The sequence below is a fragment of the Bactrocera tryoni genome, chromosome 4 (assembly GCF_016617805.1).
Source record: "Bactrocera tryoni isolate S06 chromosome 4, CSIRO_BtryS06_freeze2, whole genome shotgun sequence".
Lineage (NCBI taxonomy): Eukaryota > Metazoa > Arthropoda > Insecta > Diptera > Tephritidae > Bactrocera > Bactrocera tryoni.
The window spans coordinates 2343602-2357357 of NC_052502.1; the positions used below are offsets into that span (position 1 = coordinate 2343602).

Genomic DNA, 13756 nt, shown 5'->3' on the forward strand with positions numbered 1-13756 from the left:
CTCCCTTCTCCGAAGGCAGACATATTTGGACACAAAAATTCGGATTATCGATTTTCTTGCACAGTACTAAACGTAAGAATGATGTGGACACTTGTCTGATTATACGCACGCATATGCAGGCGAGTACAATGTAGCAAGTATTCTCCATTTCCCGTATAAACAGACAATTTGGGAATTCACTCGTCGAGTCTGCAATCAGTAGATGAGTCCTCCGCACGTTAAAGCCGGGGCTGCGTGGTCATCAAGGCCAACGAGATTAATGTGCTGTTTGATGACCCACTCATTACGCAGGCAAATGTTGCCACGTGTGAAAGTGTAACTGGGCATCAGCTGCTGCCCTCCCCCTTACGTGTCCGCATGTAAACATGCTTTTTATCTTGGAGTCGACAAATAAATATATTCAAACATGCATTTGTGGTGGATGCTGGGAAAGAAGCGAGAATAATTAACAAAAGGACAATTTGAATTTGACACGCAAAATGCGAAAATGTTTACGAACAAATTAGAAATTGATTAAGTTGATTGTGGTGAAACGTTGACAGCTAGACGATGGGCAAGCCAAACCAGAAGTGTAGCCGGACAGTCTCTTTTGTGGTTGAAGCGCTCAAATTAAAGGCGAAGAAACTCGTTAATTTTCTGTCGCTATGGCTTAACGGTCGGACCTAAAATTAATTATATAGTACATACCACCAGCCTTGGAAATACTATTTCAGGAAGCCTAAACGGTAGAAATTTAAGTACGATGCAAATAAATAGATTTTTGTTCAGGATTAAAGTATGTAGACCCCTTTTAACTCCCCTCAGGTTTCAGCCTCTAAACACTGAAATCAACGAAACATACAAGAACAAGTATGGAAGAGCTAACTTCGAATGCAGGCCACATTATATACTCGCAATATGCACGGAGCAAAGGTGGGAAATATTTACTGTCTCCAATGCTTAAGAGAGATGTTGCATATGAGCTTAACATGCGTTGTTAGACGGAATAGTTAACATTCAGTTGCGAGCAACAAAATATTAGTGAGTGTCAACACTCTTAATCTTTTTCAATAATTAACAATTTTCAAACATAAAAACTCCTTCCGGCCAAAAAAAAAATTTTCGAATCTTCCGTGCAAAAAGTGTTCCCACATTTTTCTTTTGGACAGGTCGGATGTTTCTGAGCATACTATATAAAGCGTCGCACTACGTGATTTTTTAAATAAACAAGCTTTACAAAGGATGTAAGCACACTAAGTATGATTTTGCAACCTTCTTTCCCGGATCTGTATAGCAGCCATTATTGGTCGAGTTTTAATAAGAATTTTCAAATAATATCATTAATACTACTACTTCATTGTTTGTATCTGTACCATAGCATTGGCGAAGGTAAATGCCGCGTGAGATAATGCTAATCGAAATATTCTCGACTATATAGTAATGTATACATACATACATACATACATACAAATTATGTATGATGCTACAACAACATTAAATATAAGAGTATTAAGAGAACTTATCGTGACAGCATAATATTTAGTAATAAGAGAAATTAGAATAAGCTCTATGTTATTTATGCTTAGTGATAATATAAGAAAATAAAGAAAACTAGTTCTTAATGTGACACTGAAGATTGTGTTTCATTAAAGAATATTAATATATTCTATATTTTAAGATATCTTGCGCTTATATCGGTATATGCGATATAAACTCAATTAATTGGACCAAACTCAATATATAGGATATGTAACGGGAAATAGAACGAATTAATCGAACCTACCTCTACCAGAAGGAAGGAAATAATAGTATTGGTTGTGGGGGAGTTTGTGGTGAGTCCCAAGATAGACCGACAGACCACAGTCGCTGAATGAATATTTCCCAGTTACTATAACAGGCGATAACAATCCAATAGGATCAAAGATTCGCGCCTCGCTGAGTACACGATGCTTCGTGGGAATCTCTTCTCTTTGACGAAGATAAACGCATCATCAACTAACTGTCCTTCGAGTTCCATTTTCTTAGGATGGAATTTCCGGCAGTTAAGATGTCGTCCACGTTTTTAGCCAGCTCCACTGTATCAGTAACGCCTTCACAACTTGTTAAGAAGTCCTCAACATAAAACGAAGTTAATATCGCAATTCGAGAGCAAGCCACCTGTTGTATGTTAGGAATCACTGCGGAATCGTCAATGCAAAGACTACATGCCAAGCCATACCAACACTTGCCTGAACATCAGATCTCGAGCCTCTCGCTGCACACGCTAAAAGGATAATCGGCTTTGAATTGGCAGCGAGGGGTCTGATTTGATCTCAGATATATAGATGTATATACATACATAACTATATGTAGATTAATGAAATGATCCAATTTTGCTCATTCAAAATAGCTTCGTCTTCAAAGTGCCACATGTACTAAGGTTTATCAAGAAATCTCAATTTCTACTCATAGTATCAGGCCGACGAAAAACCGCAAATTGGTCTAGTCCAATAATTATGATGAATATAACCCTAGCAACATGCATGGCCTTAGGAAAACCATATCTATCTGCCGCTTGCTGTTACTGTCCATGGGTATCTCATATTTCTCCCGGATTTTCCTTCGAATGTAATTGCTTGATTTAAGTCTTCTTAATTTCGAACTTACTGATATGGAGCATAGCTATGTTATTACTTTTAATAATCAAAAAGTTCAAAGGTGTGCGATTTGCCGTGTTTGCTTTATTGCTATTTCCTATTAGGGCAGCTGGTGAATGAACAAGAACAAAGGCTTGATATGCTGGGTGCCGTTGTAATAGTTATACTTGTTTACAATTTGAATTTAAAACCCTCCAAATACTGTTATGGGATTCTGGAGCTTTGAACTGTCAACGGAGTGGATTTGATGCCCTGAGCCGCTTCCTGTCATCGCGGAAATTGCATTTGTTTTATTTATTTGAGTTTCCGCATTTGCCGCGAGCGCGTTCATTCTTGGCTTTACCCACTGCCCCGCCCGCGCCACCTGCTGCGTTTATGTATCAATTTGCAGCTAATGTGCGAGGAATGTCGCGCCAAGGAAATAAATGCGTTGCCAAAAAGCATCAACCCGACGATGCTTCAGCTCTAGGCTGGTGCGACAGCCGCCTGCCGCCTGCCGCCTGCCGAAAAGAGCAATTACTGCTCGTTGAACACATGAATTTTCGCTTGGGCTTGTGTGTGCCACAAGGCATATCATAACGTTTTCATTTAGGCACGCTTCACGTCATTTGCATTGGTGAATTTATGTATGCATGTATGATGGCGAACGAAAGCCTCAGCACTTCCTTGATCCCACGGCAAAACGACGCTATGTCCATGTTTTGGCATTTATGTTGCCATTTATCTTCCAGTCGACTGACTCGCTAATCCTGTGCTGGTGTACGCTTTCGGGGCTTTGCTTCAGTGGAGTCTAACTTTATGGCGCTTCCGTTTGCCTTCGAGGTAAGACTGCTGAGTTTCTTAGCGACAAAACGTTGCGCGTAATAATTTCTTTACCTACTGCATTGTCTTTGCACTTTATGAATTATGGATTATCAATCGGCTGCAAGTGAACAGAACTAGGGTACATGTGAGCATACGGGAATAGCATTCAATTGGGGAAAAATTTCATTTCACTGCATACAAAAGACCTTGTTGCAATGAATCTCAATCAGTAATAAATAGTCTGTAATAGATTTCTCGGAAGGTATCTAATGATTAACACGCAAGTTTTAATTTTGAGGGTTCCATCTAGGCACTACATATAGTTTTTGTTTACATTTTAAAAAGGGTTTTCAGTTTGAACAGAGTCCGATATTTTCAGAGTTTTAAATTAGATGCACCTAGTCCTAGCCACCGATTATTTGTCAGTTGACTCTTCCGTCATTCCCGCTTTCGGGTGGTTAGTTTTTTGCCTACCATGAACGATATGTCTGCGAAGTTTTTTTGATATCTTTACCGTGTCTGATATCTCGATCAACTTCACTTTTGATGTTCTCATCCGAAGCTTTGTTGAACGTTTGACTGCCTGCGCCCTCTTGTAAATGGTTACTTCTCCCGCCCCAGATCCCAGATATGTCCGATCTATTCTCTCTTTGAAAGAGTACATTAAAGACTTTCGCTTAAGTTTTAACTGAAAAGCGTTCGCCCACTTGTCTACGACACAAAAAATGAAGACGCACGAAAGTGCTTCCATCATCTGTTTCGTGAATTACAAAGTGAAACTTCTTAAACAACCAAAGTTCTTTCACTTGCAAAAGTACGCGCCAAGAAAGTCGCAAACAAAAGTTTTAAGTTTAGCGAAATCAGAAATTAGCCAAAGTTATATACATATGTACATATGTATGTATATTTATATAGCAGTGTGTTGATTAGCTGTTTGAGTCCTGCAGATGCTGGAAACTGTTGCGTGCATGCAAATTTAATTAAGAATTCCACAAATTCTTTCAATGCCAACTCACCAAAGGCGAGCCAACAAAGTCAACTGTCAGCGCTCGCACTGCTGCAGTCCGAATAAACTTCTAACCACAGCCGGTATTGGCTAAAGCCAGCGTCAACCCCGCGCACAACTTGACAAACAAAACAAAGCTAACTTCTGCGCCACGTAAATATGTTTATAGCTGCATGCTCGACAGTTAGAATGGTTTGTTGGCGCGTTTGCACAGCCCAGCGGCAACATTAGCAAGAGCGCTTTCGTCTATCTATACATACCTACATACATATGCCATATACATATTTACGTGCTCTTCAGTGTATGTGTAAGTGATTCGTGTTAAATGAATTTAATATGGTTTTCGACAACTCTCGCCGTGCCCCTAGACCCACCCAGTGGGGCTGCAAGCCGCAACTTAAAATGAGTATTTTTATTTCGAAATTCCATAGGCAGTAGCCATGCACGTGTATGCTGCCGCATAAAAATAAACACGCACACATGCACACACGCACATTAATGAGTTAACAATAAAAACGAATTCTGGTCAAAGCGTCATCGTTTTATTAACGCAAGATTAAACATATTTCCGGTGGGCAGTAGGAAGTGACGCTGACAATCGTTGCTTTTGTAGTAGCGCTAGCTGAAAAGGGAATGCAAATATGTGGTCGGGTATTGTGCCATCCACCAGCAGCATGAAGAAGAAGCTGAAGCATTGGACCGTTTCTGTTGTCGCCGGTGTTGCTGAAAGGCGGTGGCAGGCTGCGTTCAAATTGACCGGAATATTTGTTAATGTGATTCTTTGCTTTGTGTTCCCCACATTCAGCTGCCAAGCCCCAGCACTGCGAATCACTGGAGAGTGACACGCAGTATCTCGGCCACTCCCAGACCCTCCAACACTCTTACAATCTAGCGAGGAGTGTAATTAAATTGTCCAGTCACTGTCGCGTATCCTTAGGGCAGTCAAACAACCTGAAATTGACTTCCAAAATAATAATTTTTGTTTTCTTTTAGTTACTAAAGTATAATAAACGCTAATCGAAAATGATTTTTAAACACTAAACGCTGATTTCCAAATATTTATATTTAATACGTACATTCGTCGGGCAAGCCAAGTATATGTGTTCAGGTAAAAAAATTTAAGGTCGAATGTACATATTTAGGTAATCAAGAATCGTTTTATGGGCTACATTTAAAGTCAAAATTAAGTGCTAACGAAGATTTGAGTACATTTGATATTGCTTTGGAAAAGGTCCAAAGGGCTCTCGCTTCTGAAGTTTTAAGCGACTTCTTCACCTACTGTCGACCGCTGGTGTTCGATTTGACGGGTTTTGATGTTGGTCGATCCTTCTTATCGCGCTTCATGTAATCGTAGGAATCCGCATTTGGAGTAGCAGCACCTGTGTTCCCGGACAACGGTTTTTCGTATTTGTATGCTCCTGTGATAGCTTTGTTCGCCTTCATGAGATCATCGTAGCGGTCGTATCGGTTAGAATAGTCGTAAGGTGTGCGCACAATTTCTGGCAAATGCGCGTAATATACTATGCGCCGTTGGTTTCGCGGATACTCCGGATACTTTGTGGATGCGTAGCTATTACTGGAGGGATAGTTGGCTGCGGGATAGAGAGTCTTATCGTAGATTTCATTATTGTACACAGGAACATATTCTCTAGGCTCAGGAATGTCATAACGCCGATCCGGATAATTATAGTATAGTTCAGGGTATTGTGGTATCCTGGGGCTATAGCTATCATAGGGATCGTAATGCCGACGGTGTAAATAATGGTCTTCATAGTTGTAAGGATCGTAACGAGAATACTGTTCGTCGAAGCTTGAGAAATATCAGACAAATATTAAAATAATTGATTTTATTACATAAACAAATCGTAGATGGTATCTTACCGATCGTAGCGACGTAAATATGGCGCATATGAACGTGATGGATACATTTCATAATTATAGGTCGGAGAAGTAATTGGATACTTCATATCGTAATGAGGCTTTGCAACTGGAAGTTTGGGCACAATTGGGTCTGTCAGCTCTTTAGCACCATCATTAAGATCCTTTTTGGGTTGTGTAATAAAATTTACACGAGCTTGACGTCCTCGGGTTGCATAACTGTTACTGGCATCGGCCGTGACATCTTCTCTGTCGGTTGGTGGTCGCGATGCACTACTGAGCGCTGACGATCCATATGCGTTATTCCAGGTGGATATGTGCCGTTGGGAGTAGTAGTCATAGTCGGGATCCATTATTTGTTTCTCTGCCCGTGGCATGTCAGACTCCAATTTATCCTCCCCACCCCTCTCCTCTTTTCCATGCACTTTTATTTGCTGGGTACCGATGTTTTGGGTAAATTCTGATAGACCATTCGGGGGCGATACACTTGCTTGAGGTAATCCCTTAGCATTATCATATTCTAATGTTGAGCGTTTATTGCGGATAGATTTGTGAAAACCTGATAGCAAACTTCTGGCCTCGTAGTAGTTTGAATCAGTAGAGTAATATTCCGGGGTATCGTCGAACTCGAACCCTTCAAGTATTTCAACATCTTGAGGTATTTGCATAGCACATACCAGAAGAATACAGCAACTCGCAAATAAAGGGTAAACAAGCACCCATAGCTCATTTCGAGGACAGCGCATTTCGAACTATATTATTTTATCTTCCTGTAATTTGAACAAAAAAAATGCGTTCGAGGAAGTTGAAAATATTTATGCCGGTGCACCTTGACCTTTATTACGTTCGCTTAGATTTTAAATACTGGCACTCTTTAAGTTATAAAAATGATTGGCAAGTCCTAACTGTAAGATCACTTTGAACAGCGTGATATACCACTCGATTCAGGTTCTGAAAAGCAACTGCACTGTTCAACTGAGTTTCAATAGAAGGCATCCCCAAAAAACGTTTGTGGCACCAACGTACATATGTATATTTGTAATGGCAATTATGCATTCTGGCAATAAGAAAAAAATAAATGTGTCGCTTATCGTTGAACGATCAGAAAAACTGAACTCCCGCATCCAAATCCACACACACCGTCACACATTACCAACAGTAACAAAAACAACAGTTAAAATAAAAATTACAAAAATACATATAATAATGCTAAAAACAGCAACGATCTAACCAGGCAACGAACCCGCTAGCTACGCCACAAATGTAGGTTGCACTCCCGGAACCACAACAACAACAATTTAACAAGCATGCGACATTTCAGTAAAACAGATCCGCTCTTTCTATTCGAAATCACTGAAGCGCGGTAAAAACTTCATATGTACATACATACATACATACACGTATGAGCTCCTAAGTGTATACGCATCAATAAAAAGCCACAAGCTCGGTCTAGGTTTATACATGCTTTGGAATATGTGTACCCAATAGCAAATGTGGAAGCACGAGTATTGTGTCAGAAAATTGGTTGAGATTATGACGAAAGTGGGAAGTAGCAAGATTGTTTTGCGTTTATTCAAATACAAAGCAAAACAAAAGAAAACACATTTCATTTAATGGAATTTTGGTACTTTTCAGTAAAAATAAAATTTGGAGCCTTATTTAATTGCTCCGAACCTTTCGAATATATCAGATAACTTCGAATTGGTAATTCTTGTGGTAGAATGGCTAGTTTAACGCGCCATAGGGTTGGAGGTGCATCAATGTATTCTCGTAATACAAACATTTGTATACATTTTATTCACTGTTCCTAATGTGCCTACCATATTGTCACTGATTTGTTTAACATGAATACAACATACCTATTTCCATACATACATTGTAAGTATAAGTATGTCGGCATGCACATGACCAGAGGTACGAATGTTTTGCCCATATTTTGCACCGGCATGCGTGACATCTATTTAATGGTGGGAAACTTATGCCATCAGTACTAACATTTCATTCATTAGTCATAAGTTATGGCCAAGGCAAGTCTTCAATAAAATCAAGTGAATTAACACACACTAACTCACATAAAGATGTACATATCTGCATACATATATGTATTAAATATATTGTCACATAAAATGCAAAACAAGGTATTAAATTGAATTTTTTATTGGTTGCGATTCACTACATCATTTTACATACATACATATGCATGTATGTATGTATGTATACAAAGGTTTAAGCTTCTGCAATCAAATATAACCAAGTTACAACCAAAATTAAAATTTTGTTTCAAAATTATTATTTTATATTTTATATCGTATATTGTTTTTTCCATCACCTAAACTTAAATGAAAAGTGAGGTTACGTTATTTTGCATTTTAGGTGATGGTATGCTAATTTCTAGGACTTATATCTATTTAAAAGCACTCACATAATGATGTAGACATATACACATTATTCAGCATTAAAAAATAAATAAATATTGAACCACACAGATATTTGCTACAAATTCATTTAACCAAACGACATACTTACGCCTGAAGAAGATCCATTATTAGAAGTATTCTGTCTGATAATATAGTAGTTTTACATCAGTAAACTTTTTACACAATTGAACAGCTTTAATCCATTCATTGCTGCTCTGATTGGAATATTTAGTGAAATTTTCGGTCAATTTTAATGTGTGCTTTAAAAACCTGAAATTAAATCAATATTTCAGAAATACAGATGTACAGATTAGATAAATATAGACATATCTGTCTGTCCCTTGAAACTACTTATGTATATTCGTGGGCTTCAGATGGTTTAATATCTTTATATATTGGCTAAAATGGAAAAGTTCGCTTCTGGAAAAATTTAATAATTTTTGATATTCTCATTATCCCTCAAATGCTCTCAAAAAAAGTATCCTGGTTAAAGTTTTGAAATATGTAATAAGCGAGGAAGGCTCTAAATATGAATTATTCGTGGCATATTTTAATATGCATTTCACGAAGTTTTTGCAATAAAGAATTTGCTTAAAAAATCCTCATAAATAAAAATTTAACAAAATTAAGGGCAATTGGTTTACTTATATTAATTAAAATTTAAACTAAATAAAGAATGATGCTACGGAGAACATTAAATATGTTTCTATCTATCTATTTGTTAACTATGTGGCATTACCTTAGTAGAGTTTTAGAAACTTCTTCATTTTGAAAAATGGAATCGTCAGTTTGCAGCTTTACAAATATGCACAAGAGGCAAGTCAAAATATCACGTAAAGCATTACAAATATTCGGCAGAGCTTCCAGCATGCGCTCCAAAGTACGACGCCTTTTAGAATGTAATTCGCGCTGTTCCAGCAGCTTAAATTTAGTATCAATAGAAAATGAATAGTTTGCACAAGAGGTTTGGACAAATTTCGCATTTCTTAACACTAAATAAATTATTTCAGATTCCTTTTTTGGACGATTAAATATTTTTATATCACAGGCCACTGCATGCTCGACAAGTAATTTTAAGGAGTCTATATTTTCTTCTTTTAAGTATTTTTCTGTCAGCTTTTCAAAATCTTTTGCAGCTCGACTCAATGTGTTTTTTGTAACGCAATTTAAATGGAAAACACTTTCATATTTTTGAAACGGCTGCTCAAAATTTAATAAGCCCATAGAAAGATAGAACAAGATATCACATAATTCCGGATAATCTAATAGAGCAATATCAATTTCACCATGACAAATTTTATCTCTCACGCGTGGTCCATTTGGTGCAATAAATAAATCATATGTAAGGCTAAGCAGGTCCTCACTTAGAACATTCCCATTTATTAGCTTGTTTTTACTATTTGCCTCCTCAGTGGTAACGTTACACTCAAATATTGAATCCATTGTAATATAGTACTCATCCAACTTAGCAGAAACATCAAAATTATTTGCTTGTGCATATATGAATCGGAGTAATAATTCGATTTGCGGTATGATCAGTATTACGAAATTCCAAAACTGTTTTCTTTCATAATATTGGAATAGCCGATACCAGTACTGCTTAAAAGCTTTGTGTAGCCACACATGATTTTTAATTTGTTCAAAGCATTTACTCTCATTTACGAATTCTGAAGGTAATAAAAGTTGGTTTAAAACTTTCTCACATAATATTTTAAAGTCTGAAGCTTTTGGACGCTCCATCAACTGAACAATTTGTTTACTTTTAAGCTCCGATCCCAAGCTATGTATAATAATGATTAGTATTGTGACATAATAATTTGGTATTTCTTCAGGTTTTGGAAAGCCATGCCAAACAATGTTCCGTAAATTGATTGCATTGGGTGTACCCATTATTATTTTCAATAAGGACATCTGAAATGTGTAGGTTATTATGTGGTAAATATTTATGAAATTAATAAACTCACTGTTTCTAACCCGAATATATTGTGGAGCTCCTTTGTGCGTAATAAGTCACGCAACAAATGCGGTGGTGTACAATTATCACTAGTTACAAAGAACAAATTTGCCAACGCATTTTCCAGAACTGAAGTTAATAGTAGAGTTTTTTCTACGGTAAACGTTTCTGCAAATTCAGCTGACTCTAAAGTTTTCAGCAAATATTTGGAATTGACTCCAAGCCATTCAAAATTAAACTTTTTTAAATCCTTTTGAGCGTTGCAGTACAAGAAATTTATGCCTTCAAATATAGGCAATAATTTTCGAAAAGAGTCCAAGGACTTCTGGTAATTATAATCTGTAATAATTTTTCCTATATTAAATATTTCAGAAATTTACAGGATTTAAATTATTCAATTATAAAAGTACCTGCCAGAACTGGAATTAAAATATCTTTATACAATCCATAGAATGCTTCAAAATTCAACGACCAATTATCGTGTACGTACTTTCGAATTTCTTCAAGTTCAAACTTGTTATGGCTTACATAAAATTCTAAAATACGTTTATTTATTAATTTGTGATTATTCAAATTACTCATTTTTGTTTGTACAATGGTTCAGAGAACGTAGATTGCAATCTGTATTGTTTTGGTTTACAGCTGATTGGCGATGACATTTAAACATTGCCACCTTAAAAAAAATTCCAACAGTTCCGTTAATATTTTGGAACTGAAATCTTTAATCTATATTAATTATAAACATTTAATATAACTAATAGTTTAATACATATATTATATATGAAGATTTCTACTTACTATTTCACAAGAATTTTTTGCAAATCGACAACATAACGCCACATCTTCTCAGGCGATGTTTATTGCCAACCAGCTTTTGTGATTTATTTCTAGGTTAACCTATTATCATTGGCAATATTCTTGCGTGGGCATTTTTATCCTGATATACTTTAAACGTCCGACTAGCCCAATGTTCATTCAAATCTTTTAGAGTACTAATAATTTAGTTTTCACATAAGTGAACATCGAATTAATATAATTTTGATAAGAGAAATACAGCAAGCAATGAGGGAGAAGAGGAAAGGATATAGATAGTCACAAAAAATGTTCCTAAATGAATTATCAATGCCCATAACTATTCAGATTTATATTTTCAATTTTTAAGATGTAAAAAAATTTCATAATTTGTATTTAGCAAGAATCTATTAAATTACAAAGGAGGGTTATTGGTAGAAACCGTGGAAAAAAATAAGAATTTAATACAATATATAAATTCTTCAAAATATTTATTTACGTTTCGTGAACAATTCTCAATTATCAAAGGACAACAATAAAACAGTAACTAAAGTGATAACATTAACATTTTTGAAGTAGCTCGGGTCGTAAGCGTGTAGGAGTTAAGCTCACGCGTGAAAACGTGCATTTACGTTCGAATCCTGAAAATCATGAGTCTTAAATTTTATTTAATTTTTTTGTTTTATTAATTGATATCTTAGCATATCTCAATTTAGTTACTTTGGTAGAACATTTTGCTTATTGAAGTAATTAAAATTTTTCAGGAAAATATACTCATATTTTTATTAAATGTTCCCCTATTTATGTACATATATTTACACAAATATGATAATCACACAACATTCTTAAATACACGCTCGCTACTACTAACTAGGTTCCAAGCTCCACACACTTAAGGAGGGCCCAGTACCGCCACAAATTCCTAAAATCAACGGCATGAAAATACTTCCATGAAAATGCTGCATACGAAGTGATCATTCGAAATTCGGAATTTTTTGCGACCAAAAATAAACACTGTAAAAGTTTTATTGGGCATAAGAGGGAAAAATATGGGGAATTGTGAAACGATTTCATCGATTCCTGGAATTAATTACATTATGTTTAAAAATGCCATTGAAGTATGTAAATCACATTTTTATCGTTGCGTTCTTCACAAATTCATCCGGAAGGTCGACACTTATTTTTCTAGGTATGTACATGTGTGTATGGAGCTAGAGAAGTGCTAAGCCGACTTTTTAAATTTTTAGCAGCAGGCACAATCTTTTCAGAAGTATATGTAAAAATATTTTAGCTTTTATTCCAGAATCTTCAGCCAGTTTTTGTACTGATTCCCGTGCAAACTTGCTGAACCATTACAACCGACTTTTTTAGTTTTGCAAATAATCTTCTTAGGTGGAGGAGTTACTATGGCGTTTAACTTATTTTATACTACAAGTATATCATGCTTAGCTGATATAGCTGTAGTAGTTTGTGAGAAATGTAGAATAAACCTATTTGGGGGGCTGACCCACTTTATAAAAATTTCTAAGTGACAGATACACCTACCTCTGCTTTACTGCGATCTTCTGTACCAACTTTATGTTTTGCAGCTGATTAGAGAATTATTATATAATTTAAAGTTGTTTCAATTAGCGTCTTTTATGAGCACGGCAATGCCAACAGAACATTTACAAGAAGCAAATGAGTAAGAAAACATAAAACGGTGAACAATAAAATTGATAACACCACCATAAAAATTACATAACATATTTAACATATGCAACTAGTAGAAAGTTAAGTCAGAAAGTTATACCAACAAGTCTTTGTTAACGGTAAGGCGGTTAAGTTTGAAGTTGGCTGCGAAAAAAATTCAATAAGATTAGATGTTATCATCAAACGAAATTACTTATTGAACACCCTAATATAACGAGTGACACGATACGATTATATTGTCCCACAGTACATTGTGTATAGTACAGAGTTTGTCCGGAAATTTAGACTGATTTTTCTCCGCCGCGACTGTACTTCATAGCTGCGCACACCGACTGAATTCGGTAGAGGGCGCTCCTAGATAACGAACGAGCGGCTGGACAGTTGCTTCAGAGCATCGTCATCATGAATTTTCTCCTCATGGACAAACCGTCAACGCAAAGTTTTACATGGAAGTCCTCAAGAGACTCAAACGAAGGGTCAATCGGGTCCGACAAGACATCGCAGCCGATTGAAAGTTACATTCCGACAACGCCCTGGCTCACACCACAGCTACGCATCCGCAGCCGCTCTAGAGCCCAGATGCGCCCCCTCGAATTTT

The 13756-nt window shown here is 36.6% G+C and overlaps 3 protein-coding genes across 5 annotated transcripts in view; all 3 read right to left on the minus strand.

Annotated features, from left to right (window-relative positions):
• Nucleotides 1-8907, minus strand: part of LOC120773959 (protein disconnected) — a 92397-nt gene extending 83490 nt beyond the window's left edge. Inside the window, exon 1 of the mRNA XM_040103193.1 lies at nucleotides 8830-8907. The gene's annotated coding sequence lies outside the window, so the exon portion shown is untranslated. The remainder of the gene's footprint in view (nucleotides 1-8829) is intronic.
• Nucleotides 5470-7435, minus strand: LOC120773960. Its single transcript, XM_040103195.1, has 3 exons — nucleotides 7139-7435; nucleotides 6307-7073; nucleotides 5470-6235 (listed from the first exon to the last, which is right to left on the minus strand). Exons 2-3 carry the CDS (start codon nucleotides 7047-7049, stop codon nucleotides 5701-5703), a joined length of 1278 nt encoding a protein of 425 aa, XP_039959129.1. The 5' UTR covers nucleotides 7050-7073; nucleotides 7139-7435; the 3' UTR covers nucleotides 5470-5700.
• Nucleotides 7105-11316, minus strand: LOC120773958 (endoplasmic reticulum membrane-associated RNA degradation protein-like). 3 transcript variants are annotated; one of them, XM_040103189.1, is made up of 4 exons: nucleotides 11085-11315; nucleotides 10685-11013; nucleotides 9460-10631; nucleotides 7105-8990 (listed from the first exon to the last, which is right to left on the minus strand). In XM_040103189.1, exons 1-4 carry the CDS (start codon nucleotides 11254-11256, stop codon nucleotides 8849-8851), a joined length of 1815 nt encoding a protein of 604 aa, XP_039959123.1. In that variant the 5' UTR covers nucleotides 11257-11315; the 3' UTR covers nucleotides 7105-8848. The 3 variants fall into 3 exon arrangements, with proteins under 3 accessions (XP_039959123.1, XP_039959124.1, XP_039959125.1); XM_040103190.1 differs by lacking the exon at nucleotides 7105-8990 and having other exon boundaries at nucleotides 10424-10546; nucleotides 11085-11316; XM_040103191.1 differs by lacking the exon at nucleotides 7105-8990 and having other exon boundaries at nucleotides 10526-10631; nucleotides 10695-11013; nucleotides 11085-11316.
• Between the last annotated feature and the right edge of the window lie 2440 nt (nucleotides 11317-13756).